Raw genomic sequence first — 17,500 nt, 5'->3', positions numbered from 1 at the left:
TATACTTCTTTGCTGTTTCTTAGTAATGTGACCAGAGAGAACAGAGTGACGCTGGTGAGGGAAGGTCTGTTTAAGCCTTCTGTAATGTCACTTATCTCCCACTCTGTACAGTCTCTACACAGGTCTCGGATGAAACTAATCACACTCCCGTGTTCGCCTTTATCTCCTCAACACACAGTGTGAAGTTCTCTGATTTCCCTCATTCGTGGAGGTCAAGAAGCTCACAGGAGTGTGATAGGTTTTATCTTGTACTCCAGAGTATGAGACATCGGAGTTCTCACTATCCAAAATATTACATGTTCTGTAGAACATACAGGTTTGGGATGGAAGATATTTTGGATTTACAGGTCCATTCACAGGTCGAGGCAGAGGTACAGTACACGTGCATTAACATAACAGAAAACAGAAACAGCCTTTATTTGTCACATATACATTACAGCACAGTGAAATTCTTTCTTCGCATATCCCTTCCTTGGAGGTTGGGGTCAGAGCGCAGGGTCAGCCATGATACGGCGCCCCTGGAGCAGAGAGGGTTAAGGGCCTTGCTCAAGGGCCCAACAGTGGCAACTTGGCGGTGCTGGGGCTTGAACCCCTGACCTTCCAGTCAACAACCCAGAGCCTTAACCACTTGAGCCACCACTGCCCCTCGTATTAACCCTTAATTAACATATTAATCCCTGCTGTGCTGTAGCTGGTGTACTGTGGAGTTAAACGGTTTGGGACAGAGCCCGTGTCTTTATTATATCTCTTCAGAAGAATAAAAAGCTCCGTTCCTCAATGTGTTACTGAATTTATGACCTAACTCATGCGTCTGTCTCACCTGACATGCTCCTGTATGCCGTGTCCTGTGGTGTTTTGGCCCGTAACCCAGCGGGCGCCACGTTGCTCTGTAAGGGTGCGGGCGCCAACATGGCCGCCGGTTTGTGGATAAACACGGGCATACATCCGATAGCTCCGCCAATACACGTGCACTTATACAGAGGAGAGGGCTGGAACGCCTCACCATTCTCATAGTGAACTCCATTTAGATCACAACCCACTGCCATCATGTCTGTTCACAGGGAGGGGGAGGGAGGGGGGGGGAGAGTGGGGGAGGCAGAGGGAGGGAGGGAGAGAAAGAGAGAGACTGTTTGTTTTTTCTTGATTTGTTTCATGTTGTTGTTTGAGATGTCTGGCTCTGACTTCTCCTCGTTCTATCCTCCAGCATTTTTCTTCCAGTATGATCCACCTCTCTCCTCTGCACATGCCCAAATCATCTCAATCCCACCTCCAGACCGTCCCACCTGCACCTCTAATACACTCGTGTCTCATCCTGTCCATCCTGGTCACTCCCAACACAGATCACATCATCTTCCACTCTGCCTCCATCGTCTCCTAACCATAAAACACAGCTGGTCTCACCACTCCTCACTTCTCCACAAATCACTCCTGTCACTCTTCTCCACCCAGTCCACCCTGCCTGCACTCTCTCCTTCACTTCTCTACCACACTCTCCATCACCCTGGACAGTTGACCCCAAGTATTTAAACTCCTCCACCTTCCTCACCTCTACTGTACCATGCCACTGTCCTCCCTCTCATTCAACTGCATGTCCTCTGTCTTCTTCCTACCTTCATTCCCCTCCTCTCTAGTGCAGACCTCCGCCTCACCAGGCTCATCCAGGTCATCTAATTCTTTTCACTTCCTGATCTCCACATCCACTCTTTTCTCTCTCTCTCTCTCTCTCTCTCTCTCTCTCTCTCTCTCTCTCTCTCATTTTCTTCATTCATCAGCCCCTCGAAGTACTCCATCCACCTTCTCAACACACTCTGCTTGTTAGTATATTTCCATTTGCATCCTTTATCACCCTAACCTGCAACACATCCTTCTCAGCTCGGTACCTCTGCCTAGAGAAGTCCTTTTCTCCTTCGTTAGTATCCAACTTCTCGTACAGCTCTCCATACATCTTTTCCTTAGCCTTCTCCACATCTCCTGTCTACGTTCTTCATCTCTCTGCCTATCTCAGTTCTTTTTTCTCCAGCCTCTTTCTCCTTATACTGTCCTGGACTTCCTCATTCCACCACCATGTCACACCTAGTACCTTCCTAGCTGTGTCCCTCACCACTTTAGCAGTAGTTGCCCAATTGTCCAGTACCTCTTCATCACCTCCCAGCACCTGTTCCATGTCCTCTCTGAATTTTACACAACGGTCTTCTTCCTTCCGCTTCCACCATCTGATCCTGGATTCAGTCCTCGTTCTCCTCCTCATCCTCACTTCTAAAGTTATCCTACAGACTACCATCCTGTGCTGTCTAGTTACACTCCCCCCTGTCACCAGCAGTGACAGGTTTCAGGTTGCATCTCCTGCATAGGACATAGTGTACACCTTCCTCCACTCTTGTCACCCTGTGCTCCCCTTCTTATTAAAATTTGTATTCACTACTGCCATTTTCATCCTTTTTGCAAAATCTACCACCATCTGTCCTTCCACATTCCTTCCCATCACTTTGTCATCACATTGAGGTCTGCTCTCCACCACTTCATCTAACACACTCCAAAAATCCTCTTTCTCCTCCTTCTCCCACCCCACAGGTGGGGCATATGCACTGATGACATTTACCAACAACCTTCGAATTTCCATTTCTGGCATTTAGCAGACATCCTTATCCAGAGCAACTTACAATTCATCTCATTTTATTCAACTGAGCAATTAAGGGTTAAGGGCCTTGCTCATGGGCCCAGCAGTGACAGCTTGGTGGACCTGAGATTTAAACTCACAACCTTCTGATCCCTAGTCTGAACCTTAACCACTAAGCTACCCACATCCCAAGTTTCAGCTTCATAATCATCACTCTGTCAGACACTCTCTTTCCTTCTACTATACTCTTCCTTCAGGATTACCCCTACACCATTTTTCTTCCCATCTACACCATGGTAGAACAGAACCTCCAAACCTCCTGGTCTTACTCCCCTTCCACTTGGTCTCTTGTACACAAATCATATCTACCTTTCTCTGCTCCATCATAATCTCCAGCTCTCTCCCTTTACCAGTCATAATGGCAACATTCAGAGTTCTGACTCTCACCTCCACACTCCTACCCTGGAGATGCCTTCCCCCTCTCCTTCTTCTCCTTCACCCAAAAGTAGCACAGTTTCCATCAGTGTCCTGCTGGCCTGTCGTTGGTAACCTGGGCCTACACTGATCTGGTTTGGAAATCTGGTTTATGGTCCGCATGTTTGATTTAGCACAGGTTTTACCCCGGATGCCCTTCCTGACACAACCCTCCCCATCTATCCAGGCTTGGGACCAGTACTAAGGTCACAGTGGCATGTGCAGCCCCAGTGTCTGGGTTTGGCCGTGACTTCACCCTCGTTCTTTGCATTTCTGTTGATCTGAGCCTGTACATCACCACGAGCTGTGGTGCTAAATCAAGCAGAAAAGCAAGTTTGTGTGTGCGTGTGTGGGTTTGTGTGTGTACAGTGTATAATGACTCACATGCACACACCCCAAGCTGGAAGCGTGGTTTGTCCCGTGAGAAGTCACAGTACATGCCCTTGTGTGGATCACACACGTCACGCTCGTTGCAGGATTCTCCGATCTGTCGTGCGCAGCTCTTACAGCAGCCGCAGCCGTCCAGCACGGCGCTGACCCCCGGAGCGCACCTCGGCCTCGGACCGCACTTACACGGCCAAGTGCAGAACTGCACACGCTCAGAACCTCCAACACCATGCAGAACCAGCTCTATGTTTCCTGCATCAGGCTTCACTGACTTCAGACCTGCAGACTTCACCTTCCCCACAGCTCCACTGACCTGCTGCACAGAGACGGTCTTCACCTTCCCCCCAGCCTGAGCACTGCTGACCTGCTGCACAGAGACGGTCTTCCATCAGTTTAGGGAGAACAGTGTGGTGAGGGACACATTGTACACTATATTGCCAAAAGTTTTGGGACATCTGCCTTTCCATGCACATGAACTTTAATGACATCCCATTCTTAATCCGTAAGGTTTAATATGGAGTTGTCCCACCCCTTTGCAGCTATAACAGCTTCAATTCTTCTGGGAAGGTTTTCCACAAGGTTTAGGAGTGTGTTCATGGGAATTTCTGACCGTTCCTCTAGAAGTGCATTTGTGAGGTCAGGCACTGATGTTGGACGAGAAGGTCTGGCTCACAGTCTCCACTCTAATTCATCCCAGAGGTGTTCTATGGGGTTGAGTTCAGGACTCTGTGCAGGACAGTCAAGTTCCTCCACACCAAACTCACTCATCCATGTCTTTATGGACCTTGCTTTGGTCACTGGTGTGCAGTCATGTTGGAAGAGGAAGGGGTCATCCCCAAACTGTTCCCATAAAGAGCATGAAATTGTCCAAAATGTCTTGGTATGAAGCTGAAGCATTAAGAGTTCCTTTCACTGGAACTAAGGGGTCAAGAAGAACCCCTGAAAAACAACACCTGAGTTCAGTGAGCTGGAGGGGTGTCCCAATACTTTTGGCACTATAGTGTAAGCGCTAACAGGAAGTAACGTAGCAATAAAAAGATGTGTAGACAGTATGATGTGAATCTTTAAGAAGTGAATGATTGCTGTGGGGTAAGAGGAATAAACCCTGTGTCGTGATGTATTACTGCTCACTGGGTGATTCATCATGATGTCAATTACACAATAAAAGTCTGAAAAGTAAACCCTGTCCAAACACACACACACACACACACACACACACACACACAGCCACACACACACTCTGAACATGAGCAGAATGTTATACTTCCTGTTCAACTAAACAGCTCCTTCATCCAGCAGCTATTCCGAAAGAAAAACACACACACACACACACCCCGTGCAGCACAGTGGTGGCAGTGTTTCAGTGGGAATAAAGCTCGGTCTGTTCCATGATCTTCTGTGTTATAATCTTCATCAAAAAACACAATTTAACTTTTCAACAAACTCTTACAAATCTGTGCTAACACACAAAACCACCTCCACCTGGGTTCCAGCTCTCAGTGGGTTCCTCTGAGGGAACACTTCTGTGTAGAACCTTTCTGAACAGATTCCTACTGGAAAGGACAAGAGCTCGTTTTTCTGAACTGTCCCAGTGTCCTAGTGCACTATTCTGAGGGTCCACTCATGATTTTCCAGCATGCTCTGGGAGATGTTCCTGTAATAAACAGTGTAACAGGACATCTAGAGCTCCTTCACCCTCTGAGCATTCAACTGAGGTTTAAACTTTCAGGTAATAAATCTCCATCTTCTTTTAATGGAATCATGCTAATCAGTCCTAGCTTTCATACACTATTAGCATATTTTAATGAAGATGAAAGAGATTCAGTAGACACTAATAATAAATAAACTCCATTAGTGATACAGTCATGCTGTGTGTGTGTGTGTGAACTTCACACAGACCTGCTTTCAGGGTCATAAGGGTTTTCAGAGGTCAAAGAGAAATTCAGAGCCTTTCTGTTAGATTTTTGCAGAGTGAGATGTTTTCCTTGGCATGTGTACAGTTTCATATCATACACTAACACACTCTCTCTCTGTTGAGTTAATAATAATTCATCATCATCATCTCTGAACATTAATAAATTATTTGTTTCTATGTAGAACATCAACAACAATCTCTGAATATGCTAATTTTGGACCTGCCCCCTGCCCTGCCCTGCTCTCACTAACATTAAATAAAGGACCATTTCAGGCTTCATGCTGTCCTTCATTTGCATATTGAACGTGATTGGTCCAAACTCACCAGTCAGTTACATCACAACCTGAGCTCACATGAAGCTCCGCCTCCAATCCCACTTCATACTGAGCAGGTCTGTGTAGTCTCTGAGTTTACCTTCATTATTTAACACCATGAAGAGGAGATATTCAGCACTGTAATGAGTTTATCATGAAAATGGGAACATTTAAAGACAAGAACAACAGAATCATCAACATCCTGCAGTCCATGGTGTGGAGTAGTGTCCATGCTGCTGTCCACTGCTGAGTGAACAACACACACACTCTTACTGCTGCTGTCTGACCAGAACAACACACACACTCTTACTGCTGCTGTCTGACCAGAACAACACACACACTCTTACTGCTGCTGTCTGACCAGAACAACACACACACTCTTACTGCTGCTGTCTGACCAGAACAACACACACACTCTTACTGCTGCTGTCTGACCAGAACAACACACACACTCTTACTGCTGCTGTCTGACCAGAACAACACACACACTCTTACTGCTGCTGTCTGACCAGAACAACACACACACTCTTACTGCTGCTGTCTGACCAGAACAACACACACACTCTTACTGCTGCTGTCTGACCAGAACAACACACACACTCTTACTGCTGCTGTCTGACCAGAACAACACACACACTCTTACTGCTGCTGTCTGACCAGAACAACACACACACTCTTACTGCTGCTGTCTGACCAGAACAACACACACACTCTTACTGCTGCTGTCTGACCAGAACAACACACACACTCTTACTCTCACGAAAAAGAGGAAGAATGTTCTTACCTGCAGCAGTAAGGAGAAGCACAGCAGCAGCAACATCTTACACTTACACTCTCTTACAGAGAGAGGGAGAGAGAGAGAGAGAGAGAGAGGGAGAGAGAGAGAGAGAGGGAGAGAGAGAGATCTACAAAGATCTCCTCTGTGTTCTCCATAAACACACCTTTCCCTGCACACACACACACACAGGCCTTCTCTTTCATACATACTTTCATACAGTTTAACTAGTCTGTCTGTCTGTCTGTCTGTAGTTTTGCCTGTTTGAACATCTGTCTGTCTGTCTGTCTGTAGTTTTGCCTGTTTGAACATCTGTCTGTCTGTCTGTCTGTAGTTTTGCCTGTTTGAACATCTGTCTGTCTGTCTGTCTGTAGTTTTGCCTGTTTGAATATCTGTCTATCTGTAGTTTTGCCTGTTTGAACATCTGTCTGTCTGTCTGTAGTTTTGCCTGTTTGAACATCTGTCTGTCTGTCTGTAGTTTTGCCTGTTTGAACATCTGTCTGTCTGTAGTTTTGCCTGTTTGAACATCTGTCTGTCTGTCTGTCTGTAGTTTTGCCTGTTTGAACATCTGTCTGTCTGTAGTTTTGCCTGTTTGAACATCTGTCTGTCTGTCTGTCTGTAGTTTTGCCTGTTTGAACATCTGTCTGTCTGTAGTTTTGCCTGTTTGAACATCTGTCTGTATGTCTGTCTGTAGTTTTGCCTGTTTGAACATCTGTCTTTCTGTAGTTTTGCCTGTTTGAACATCTGTCTATCTATCTGTCTGTCTGTAGTTTTGCCTGTTTGAACATCTGTCTGTCTTTCTATAGTTTTGCCTATTTGAACATCTGTCTGTCTGTCTCTACATATCTCTGTAGTTTTGCCTGTTTGAACATTCATATATCTGTCTGTCTGGCTGTAGTTTTGTCTATTTGAACATCTGTCTGTCTGTTTGTAGTTTTGTCTGTTTAAACGTCTGTCTGTCTCTCTCTATCTATCTCTCTCTGTAGTTTTGCCTGTTTAAACATCCATATATTCAATTCAATTTTATTTGTATAGCGCTTTTAACAAAGATCATTGTCTCAAAGCAGCTTTACATGAGAAACGACATAAGAAAACAACAAACATATAAACAGACAGACAGACAGACAGTCCTAGATGTTATCCCAAGTGAGCAAGCCTGAGGTGACTGAGGCGACTGTGGCAAGAAAAACTCCCTTAGATGGTAAGAGGAAGAAACCTTGAGAGGAACCAGACTCAAAAGGGAACCCATCCTCATTTGGGTGACGGTTGTGTGATGTAGATACAGCATGTGTATAGTGTTATGTAAATCAATAAGGAGGTTGTTGTCCACAGCGCTGCTTGAATATCCCAATCCTCACAAGCAGAACCCGGCTGGAGCCGGTCCATCTCCGGATGAAATGAAATGAGATGAGATGAGATGGCCTTTATTTGTCACATATACATTACAGCACAGTGAAATTCTTTCTTCGCATATCCCATCCTTGGAGGTTGGGGTCAGAGCACAGGGTCAGCCATGATACGGCGCCCCTGGAGCAGGGAGGGTTAAGCGCCTTGCTCAAGGGCCCAACAGTGGCAACTTGGCGGTGCTGGGGCTTGAACCCCTGATCTTCCGGTCAACAACCCAGAGCCTTAACCACTTGAGCCACCACTGCCCCTAATACCACTGCCGGATGCCACTGGAGCACAGTCTCTGTATGCCTCGGGATGGGTAGAAGAAGGGAAACAATGGAACAGCATTAGCGTAGCTGCTGTTCATAATATTAGCAGCACTAGATGATAATGTGTATTTAATCAGATGTACTGGAGCACAGGGTTATGGGAAGTGTTAGATGTATGTCAGGATAAAGAGATAAGTCTTTAATCTACATTTAAACTGGGAGACTGTGTCTGAGCCCCGAACACTGTCAGGAAGACTATTCCAAAGTTTAGGAGTTAAATACGAAAACGCTCTACCCCCTTTTGTGGACTTTGATATTCTGGGAACTACTAGAAGTCCGGAATTTTGTGATCTTAAAGAGCATGGTGGATTGTAACGTGTTAGAAGACTGGAGAGATAGGTGGGAGCTAAACCAATTAGAGCCTTGTACACAAGTAGAGCTAATTTATAGTCAATTCTAAGTTTAACAGGTAGCCAGTGCAGGGATGATAATATTGGGGTTATATGATCATATTTTCTTGATCTGGTAAGAACTCTGGCGGCTGCATTCTGGACTCACTGTAGCTTGTTTATTGAAGATGCAGGACAAACACCTAGTAATGCATTACAGTAGTCCAGTCTGGAGGTCAGGAATACATGAACTAGCTTTTCTGCATCAGATACAGATAAAATGTTCCTAAGCTTGGCAATATTTCTAAGATGGAAGAAGGCTGTTTTTGTGATATTGGAAATATGATTTTCAAAGGATAAGTTGCTGTCTAATATTACACCCAGGTCTTTCACTGTTGAGCTAGTAGTAACAGTACATCCTTCTAGATGCAAGCTGAATTGCGAGAGCTTCTGTGTACTGGTTTTTGGACCAATAAGTAATATCTCTGTCTTATCAGAATTTAATAATAGAAAATTATCGGTCATCCAATCTCTAATATCTTTAACACACTCAGTTAGTCTAGACAAATTAGATATTTCATCTGGTTTTGATGAGATATATAACTGGGTATCATCGGCATAACAATGGAAACTAATCCCATGCCTTCTAATGATGTCACCCAATGGAAGCATGTATACTGAGAAAAGCAGAGGTCCTAATACTGACCCTTGTGGGACCCCACTGGCACTACACTGGACAGTTCTCCATTTAAATCTACAGAGTGGTATGGATCAGGCAGGTAGGATCTAATCCATTTTAATGCCTGTCCCTGCATACCTGTGTGATTCTGTAAGTGATCTTTGAGAATGTTATGATCTATAGTGTGGAATGCAGCACTAAGATCAAGCAGGACTAAAACCGAGATGCAGCCTTGGTCCGAAGCTAAAAACAAGTCATTAGTGATTTTAACTAGTGCAGTTTCTGTACTATGATGGGGCCTGAAACCTGACTGAAATTCTTCAAGGATATTGTTTTCCTGTAGGAAGGAGCATAATTGAGCTGACACCTTTTCTAATATTTTAGATATAAACAGAAGGTTTGAAATCGGTCTGTAATTTGATATTACATCAGGGTCTAGTTTCGGTTTCTTAACAAGAGGCTTAATAACTGCTAACTTAAGAGATTTTGGGACATGACCTAGAAATAATGAGGAGTTAATAATATTAAGAAGAGGCTCTCCAGCTGCATGTATATTGCATATATCTGTCTGTCTGTTTGTAGTTTTGTCTGATTGATCATCTGTCTGTCTGTCTGTCTGTAGTTTTGTCTGATTGATCATCTGTCTGTCTGTCTCTCTGTCTGTAGTTTTGTCTGATTGATCGTCTGTCTGTCTGTCTGTCTGTAGTTTTGTCTGATTGATCATCTGTCTGTCTGTCTCTCTGTCTGTAGTTTTGTCTGATTGATCATCTGTCTGTCTGTCTCTCTGTCTGTAGTTTTGTCTGATTGATCATCTGTCTGTCTGTCTGTCTGTCTGTCTGTAGTTTTGTCTGATTGATCATCTGTCTGTCTGTCTCTCTGTCTGTAGTTTTGTCTGATTGATCATCTGTCTGTCTGTCTCTCTGTCTGTAGTTTTGTCTGATTGATCATCTGTCTGTCTGTCTGTCTGTCTGTAGTTTTGTCTGATTGATCATCTGTCGGTCTGTCTGTAGTTTTGTCTGATCATCTGTCTGTTTGTAGTTTTGTCTGAATGATCATCTGTCTGTCTGTCTGTCTGTAGTTTTGTCTGATTGATCATCTGTCTGTCTGTCTCTCTGTCTGTAGTTTTGTCTGATTGATCATCTGTCTGTCTGTCTCTCTGTCTGTAGTTTTGTCTGATTGATCATCTGTCTGTCTGTCTGTCTGTCTGTAGTTTTGTCTGATTGATCATCTGTCGGTCTGTCTGTAGTTTTGTCTGATCATCTGTCTGTTTGTAGTTTTGTCTGAATGATCATCTGTCTGTCTGTCTGTCTGTAGTTTTGTCTGATTGATCATCTGTCTGTCTGTCTGTAGTTTTGTCTGATTGATCATCTGTCTGTCTGTAGTTTTGTCTGATTGATCATCTGTCTGTCTGTCTGTCTGTCTGTAGTTTTGTCTGATTGATCATCTGTCTGTCTGTCTGTCTGTTTGTCTTTCTGTCTATCTGTCTGTCTGTCTGTAGTTTTGCCTGTTTGTTTACACACATTTATCGTGTTTATTTTAAATCTCTCTGTGTGTGTGTGTGACAGAGATTTGATGAGAGATGTCTGTCTGTCACTCCCTCACTCTGTCTCTCTCCTGCACTGGTCAGTAATTTATTTAAACAAACACACACAAACACACACACACACACACACACTCATGTACAGTGTTATAGGAGACAACGGGGTGCCAATACTTTAGTCTGACTGTACTCTTACAGATCGAGGCGTGAGGGGGCGGAGTTAATAAACATCTCTGTGGTGATTGTATTAGTTGTACTCCTCACTGGGCTTGGGTGTGTTTGTGGGTGTGGTCAGTCTTTACAGGTAAATGTCAGAGCAGAGGTTGTCATGGTAACCACACTACTTGTCTATAGTGTAGAGGGTTTTGTGTGTAGAACAAAAGAAAACCAGATTTTTGTGATGGTGTGTGTGTGTGTGTGTGTGTGTGTGAGGCGGGGAGCTGGTCAATCCTGTTACTCTGGATTGAGCTACACAACACCTCCACACTCCATTCCTTAGCTCAGGGCTAACATGCTGGGTGTAAAATCATTTATAACATATTATTATAATGTTATTAACTCCCTATGAAACACTATTAAACCTGGGAAAAGCAGGCCACGCCCCCTCGTGAAAAGAAACTCGACTGTAACACAGAGAGCCACAGAGCTTCGGGACTTTTATTTTGAAAAAGAAGATCCCGGAAGTGCCGTGTAATGTCTGGTCTGCTCCGCCTCCAGCGCTTGTTAGAAATGAACCAGTTTCTCCGGACAGTGATGTTCATGGCTGCTTCTGCTTTATTAACACTTTATAACGCTTAATATCTCTTAATAACCTCAACCTGATACAGACATGGCGGGTGAGGGCAATACTGGGGTGTGTGTGTGTGTGTGTGTTCCAGAGAGTGTGAGTGTGGTGTTTAAGCTGTACTGTGTGTGTGTGTGTGTGTGTGTGTGTGTGTTCCAGAGAGTGTGAGTGTGGTGTTTAAGCTGTACTGTGTGTGTGTGTGTGTGTTCCAGAGAGTGTGAGTGTGGTGTTTAAGCTGTACTGTGTGTGTTCCAGGGAATGTAAGCGTGGTGTTTAAGCTGTGCTGTGTGTGTGTGTGTGTGTGTGTTCCAGAGAGTGTAAGCGTGGTGTTTAAGCTGTACTGTGTGTGTGTGTATGTGTGTGTTCCAGAGAGTGTAAGCGTGGTGTTTAAGCTGTACTGTGTGTGTGTGTATGTGTGTGTGTTCCAGAGAGTGTAAGCGTGGTGTTTAAGCTGTACTGTGTGTGTGTGTATGTGTGTGTGTTCCAGAGAGTGTAAGTGTGGTGTTTAAGCTGTACTGTGTGTGTGTGTATGTGTGTGTGTTCCAGAGAGTGTAAGTGTGGTGTTTAAGCTGTACTGTGTGTGTGTGTGTGTGTTCCAGAGAGTGTAAGCGTGGTGTTTAAGCTGTACTGTGTGTGTGTGTGTGTGTGTGTGTATGTGTGTGTGTTCCAGAGAGTGTAAGCGTGGTGTTTAAGCTGTACTGTGTGTGTGTGTATGTGTGTGTGTTCCAGAGAGTGTAAGTGTGGTGTTTAAGCTGTACTGTGTGTGTGTGTATGTGTGTGTGTTCCAGAGAGTGTAAGTGTGGTGTTTAAGCTGTACTGTGTGTATGTGTGTGTGTTCCAGAGAGTGTAAGCGTGGTGTTTAAGCTGTACTGTGTGTGTGTGTATGTGTGTGTGTTCCAGAGAGTGTAAGTGTGGTGTTTAAGCTGTACTGTGTGTGTGTGTGTGTGTTCCAGAGAGTGTAAGCGTGGTGTTTAAGCTGTACTGTGTGTGTGTGTATGTGTGTGTGTTCCAGAGAGTGTAAGTGTGGTGTTTAAGCTGTACTGTGTGTATGTGTGTTCCAGAGAGTGTAAGCGTGGTGTTTAAGCTGTACTGTGTGTGTGTGTGTGTGTGTGTGTATGTGTGTGTGTTCCAGAGAGTGTAAGCGTGGTGTTTAAGCTGTGCTGTGTGTGTGTGTGTGTGTGTGTTCCAGAGAGTGTAAGCGTGGTGTTTAAGCTGTACTGTGTGTGTGTGTATGTGTGTGTGTTCCAGAGAGTGTAAGTGTGGTGTTTAAGCTGTACTGTGTGTATGTGTGTGTGTTCCAGAGAGTGTAAGCGTGGTGTTTAAGCTGTACTGTGTGTGTGTGTGTGTGTGTGTATGTGTGTGTGTTCCAGAGAGTGTAAGCGTGGTGTTTAAGCTGTGCTGTGTGTGTGTGTGTGTGTGTGTGTTCCAGAGAGTGTAAGCGTGGTGTTTAAGCTGTGCTGTGTGTGTGTGTGTGTGTGTGTGTGTGTGTGTGTGTGTGTGTGTTCCAGAGAGTGTAAGCGTGGTGTTTAAGCTGTGCTGTGTGTGTGTGTGTGTGTGTGTTCCAGAGAGTGTAAGCGTGGTGTTTAAGCTGTACTGTGTGTGTGTGTTCCAGAGAGTGTAAGTGTGGTGTTTAAGCTGTACTGTGTGTGTGTGTGTGTGTTCCAGAGAGTGTAAGCGTGGTGTTTAAGCTGTACTGTGTGTGTGTGTATGTGTGTGTGTTCCAGAGAGTGTAAGTGTGGTGTTTAAGCTGTACTGTGTGTATGTGTGTGTGTTCCAGAGAGTGTAAGCGTGGTGTTTAAGCTGTACTGTGTGTATGTGTGTGTGTTCCAGAGAGTGTAAGCGTGGTGTTTAAGCTGTACTGTGTGTGTGTGTGTGTGTGTGTGTATGTGTGTGTGTTCCAGAGAGTGTAAGCGTGGTGTTTAAGCTGTACTGTGTGTGTGTGTGTGTGTGTGTGTGTGTGTATGTGTGTGTGTTCCAGAGAGTGTAAGCGTGGTGTTTAAGCTGTACTGTGTGTGTGTGTGTGTGTGTGTGTATGTGTGTGTGTTCCAGAGAGTGTAAGCGTGGTGTTTAAGCTGTACTGTGTGTATGTGTGTGTGTTCCAGAGAGTGTAAGCGTGGTGTTTAAGCTGTGCTGTGTGTGTGTGTGTGTGTGTGTTCCAGAGAGTGTAAGCGTGGTGTTTAAGCTGTGCTGTGTGTGTGTGTGTGTGTGTGTTCCAGAGAGTGTAAGTGTGGTGTTTAAGCTGTACTGTGTGTGTGTGTGTGTGTTCCAGAGAGTGTAAGCGTGGTGTTTAAGCTGTACTGTGTGTGTGTGTATGTGTGTGTGTTCCAGAGAGTGTAAGTGTGGTGTTTAAGCTGTACTGTGTGTATGTGTGTGTGTTCCAGAGAGTGTAAGCGTGGTGTTTAAGCTGTACTGTGTGTGTGTGTGTGTGTGTGTGTGTGTATGTGTGTGTGTTCCAGAGAGTGTAAGCGTGGTGTTTAAGCTGTACTGTGTGTGTGTGTGTGTGTTCCAGAGAGTGTAAGCGTGGTGTTTAAGCTGTACTGTGTGTGTGTGTATGTGTGTGTGTTCCAGAGAGTGTAAGTGTGGTGTTTAAGCTGTACTGTGTGTGTGTGTATGTGTGTGTGTTCCAGAGAGTGTAAGTGTGGTGTTTAAGCTGTACTGTGTGTGTGTGTGTGTGTTCCAGAGAGTGTAAGCGTGGTGTTTAAGCTGTACTGTGTGTGTGTGTATGTGTGTGTGTTCCAGAGAGTGTAAGTGTGGTGTTTAAGCTGTACTGTGTGTATGTGTGTGTGTTCCAGAGAGTGTAAGCGTGGTGTTTAAGCTGTACTGTGTGTGTGTGTGTGTGTGTGTGTGTGTATGTGTGTGTGTTCCAGAGAGTGTAAGCGTGGTGTTTAAGCTGTACTGTGTGTGTGTGTGTGTGTGTGTGTATGTGTGTGTGTTCCAGAGAGTGTAAGCGTGGTGTTTAAGCTGTACTGTGTGTGTGTGTGTGTGTGTGTGTGTGTGTATGTGTGTGTGTTCCAGAGAGTGTAAGTGTGGTGTTTAAGCTGTACTGTGTGTGTGTGTGTGTGTGTGTGTGTGTATGTGTGTGTGTTCCAGAGAGTGTAAGCGTGGTGTTTAAGCTGTACTGTGTGTGTGTGTGTGTGTGTGTGTGTGTGTGTGTATGTGTGTGTGTGTGTGTGTGTGTGTATGTGTGTGTGTTCCAGAGAGTGTAAGTGTGGTGTTTAAGCTGTACTGTGTGTGTGTGTGTGTGTTCCAGAGAGTGTAAGCGTGGTGTTTAAGCTGTACTGTGTGTGTGTGTATGTGTGTGTGTTCCAGAGAGTGTAAGTGTGGTGTTTAAGCTGTACTGTGTGTATGTGTGTGTGTTCAGAAGTGTAAGCGTGGTGTTTAAGCTGTACTGTGTGTGTGTGTATGTGTGTGTGTTCCAGAGAGTGTAAGTGTGGTGTTTAAAAGCTGTACTGTGTGTGTGTGTGTGTGTTCCAGAGAGTGTAAGCGTGGTGTTTAAGCTGTACTGTGTGTGTGTGTATGTGTGTGTGTTCCAGAGAGTGTAAGTGTGGTGTTTAAGCTGTACTGTGTGTATGTGTGTGTGTTCCAGAGAGTGTAAGCGTGGTGTTTAAGCTGTGCTGTGTGTGTGTGTGTGTGTGTGTTCCAGAGAGTGTAAGCGTGGTGTTTAAGCTGTGCTGTGTGTGTGTGTGTGTGTGTGTTCCAGAGAGTGTAAGCGTGGTGTTTAAGCTGTACTGTGTGTGTGTGTATGTGTGTGTGTTCCAGAGAGTGTAAGTGTGGTGTTTAAGCTGTACTGTGTGTATGTGTGTGTGTTCCAGAGAGTGTAAGCGTGGTGTTTAAGCTGTACTGTGTGTATGTGTGTGTGTTCCAGAGAGTGTAAGCGTGGTGTTTAAGCTGTACTGTGTGTGTGTGTGTGTGTGTGTGTGTATGTGTGTGTGTTCCAGAGAGTGTAGCGTGGTGTTTAAGCTGTACTGTGTGTGTGTGTGTGTGTGTGTGTGTGTGTGTTCCAGAGTGTAAAGCGTGGTGTTTAAGCTGTACTGTGTGTGTGTGTATGTGTGTGTGTTCCAGAGAGTGTAAGCGTGGTGTTTAAGCTGTACTGTGTGTGTGTGTGTGTGTGTGTGTGTGTATGTGTGTGTGTTCCAGAGAGTGTAAGCGTGGTGTTTAAGCTGTACTGTGTGTGTGTGTGTGTGTGTGTGTGTATGTGTGTTCCAAGAGTGTAAAGCGTGGTGTTTAAGCTGTACTGTGTGTGTGTGTGTGTGTGTGTGTGTGTGTATGTGTGTGTGTTCCAGAGAGTGTAAGCGTGGTGTTTAAGCTGTACTGTGTGTGTGTGTGTGTGTGTGTGTGTGTGTGTATGTGTGTGTGTTCCAGAGAGTGTAAGCGTGGTGTTTAAGCTGTACTGTGTGTGTGTGTGTGTGTGTGTATGTGTGTGTGTTCCAGAGAGTGTAAGCGTGGTGTTTAAGCTGTACTGTGTGTGTGTGTGTGTGTGTGTGTGTATGTGTGTGTGTTCCAGAGAGTGTAAGCGTGGTGTTTAAGCTGTACTGTGTGTGTGTGTGTGTGTGTGTGTGTATGTGTGTGTGTTCCAGAGAGTGTAAGTGTGGTGTTTAAGCTGTACTGTGTGTGTGTGTGTGTGTGTGTGTGTGTATGTGTGTGTGTTCCAGAGAGTGTAAGCGTGGTGTTTAAGCTGTACTGTGTGTGTGTGTATGTGTGTGTGTTCCAGAGAGTGTAAGTGTGGTGTTTAAGCTGTACTGTGTGTGTGTGTGTGTGTTCCAGAGAGTGTAAGCGTGGTGTTTAAGCTGTACTGTGTGTGTGTGTATGTGTGTGTGTTCCAGAGAGTGTAAAGCGTGGTGTTTAAGCCTGTACTGTGTGTATGTGTGTGTGTTCCAGAGAGTGTAAGCGTGGTGTTTAAGCTGTGCTGTGTGTGTGTGTGTGTGTGTTCCAGAGAGTGTAAGCGTGGTGTTTAAGCTTTGTGCTGTGTGTGTGTGTGTGTGTGTGTTCCAGGAGTGTAGCGTGGTGTTTAAGCTGTACTGTGTGTGTGTGTATGTGTGTGTGTTCCAGAGAGTGTAAGTGTGGTGTTTAAGCTGTACTGTGTGTATGTGTGTGTGTTCCAGAGAGTGTAAGCGTGGTGTTTAAGCTGTACTGTGTGTGTGTGTGTGTGTGTGTGTATGTGTGTGTGTTCCAGAGAGTGTAAGCGTGGAGTGTTTAAAGCTGTACTGTGTGTGTGTGTGTGTGTGTGTATGTGTGTGTGTTCCAGAGAGTGTAAAGCGTGGTGTTTAAGCTGTACTGTGTGTGTGTGTGTGTGTGTGTGTATGTGTGTGTTCCAGAGTGTAAAGCGTGGTGTTTAAGCTGTACTGTGTGTGTGTGTGTGTGTGTGTGTGTGTGTGTGTTCCAGAGAGTGTAGCGTGGTGTTTAAGCTGTACTGTGTGTGTGTGTATGTGTGTGTGTTCCAGAGAGTGTAAGCGTGGTGTTTAAGCTGTACTGTGTGTGTGTGTGTGTGTGTGTGTGTGTATGTGTGTGTGTTCCGAGTGTAAGCGTGGTGTTTAAGCTGTACTGTGTGTGTGTGTGTGTGTGTGTATGTGTGTGTGTTCGAGAGAGTGTGAGCGTGGTGTGTAAGCTGTACTGTGTGTGTGTGTGTGTGTGTGTGTGTATGTGTGTGTGTTCCAGAGAGTGTAAGCGTGGTGTTTAAGCTGTACTGTGTGTGTGTGTGTGTGTGTGTGTATGTGTGTGTGTTCCAGAGAGTGTAAGCGTGGTGTTTAAGCTGTACTGTGTGTGTGTGTGTGTGTGTGTGTGTATGTGTGTGTGTTCCAGAGAGTGTAAGCGTGGTGTTTAAGCTGTACTGTGTGTGTGTGTGTGTGTGTGTGTGTGTGTATGTGTGTGTGTTCCAGAGAGTGTAAGTGTGGTGTTTAAGCTGTACTGTGTGTGTGTGTGTGTGTGTGTGTGTGTATGTGTGTGTGTTCCAGAGTGTAAGCGTGGTGTT

General features: G+C 45.0%; 2 protein-coding genes across 4 annotated transcripts in view; one reads left to right on the top strand and one right to left on the bottom strand.

Moving 5' to 3' along the window:
• Positions 1–6,622, bottom strand: part of ccn6 (cellular communication network factor 6) — a 7,682-nt gene extending 1,060 nt beyond the window's left edge. Inside the window, exons 1-3 of one of the 3 annotated variants that reach the window (XM_058391261.1) lie at positions 6,492–6,622; positions 3,476–3,845; positions 821–1,051 (exon numbers count right to left, since the gene is read on the bottom strand). In XM_058391261.1, the coding sequence (XP_058247244.1) occupies positions 821–1,051; positions 3,476–3,845; positions 6,492–6,527 (637 nt within the window). In that variant the 5' untranslated portion in view covers positions 6,528–6,622. The remainder of the gene's footprint in view (positions 1–820; positions 1,052–3,475; positions 3,846–6,491) is intronic. The other 2 variants (XM_058391259.1, XM_058391260.1) reach the window with 2 other exon arrangements.
• A 4,825-nt stretch (positions 6,623–11,447) lies between these two features.
• Positions 11,448–17,500, top strand: part of slc35a1 (solute carrier family 35 member A1) — a 38,305-nt gene continuing 32,252 nt past the window's right edge. Inside the window, exon 1 of the mRNA XM_058392725.1 lies at positions 11,448–11,584. Coding sequence (XP_058248708.1) covers positions 11,578–11,584 — 7 coding nt within the window. The 5' untranslated portion in view covers positions 11,448–11,577. The remainder of the gene's footprint in view (positions 11,585–17,500) is intronic.

This window comes from Hemibagrus wyckioides, linkage group LG06 (assembly GCF_019097595.1).
Source record: "Hemibagrus wyckioides isolate EC202008001 linkage group LG06, SWU_Hwy_1.0, whole genome shotgun sequence".
Lineage (NCBI taxonomy): Eukaryota > Metazoa > Chordata > Actinopteri > Siluriformes > Bagridae > Hemibagrus > Hemibagrus wyckioides.
The sequence above is the reverse complement of the archived record's forward strand: the minus strand, read 5'-3'. Positions and strand labels throughout refer to the sequence as shown.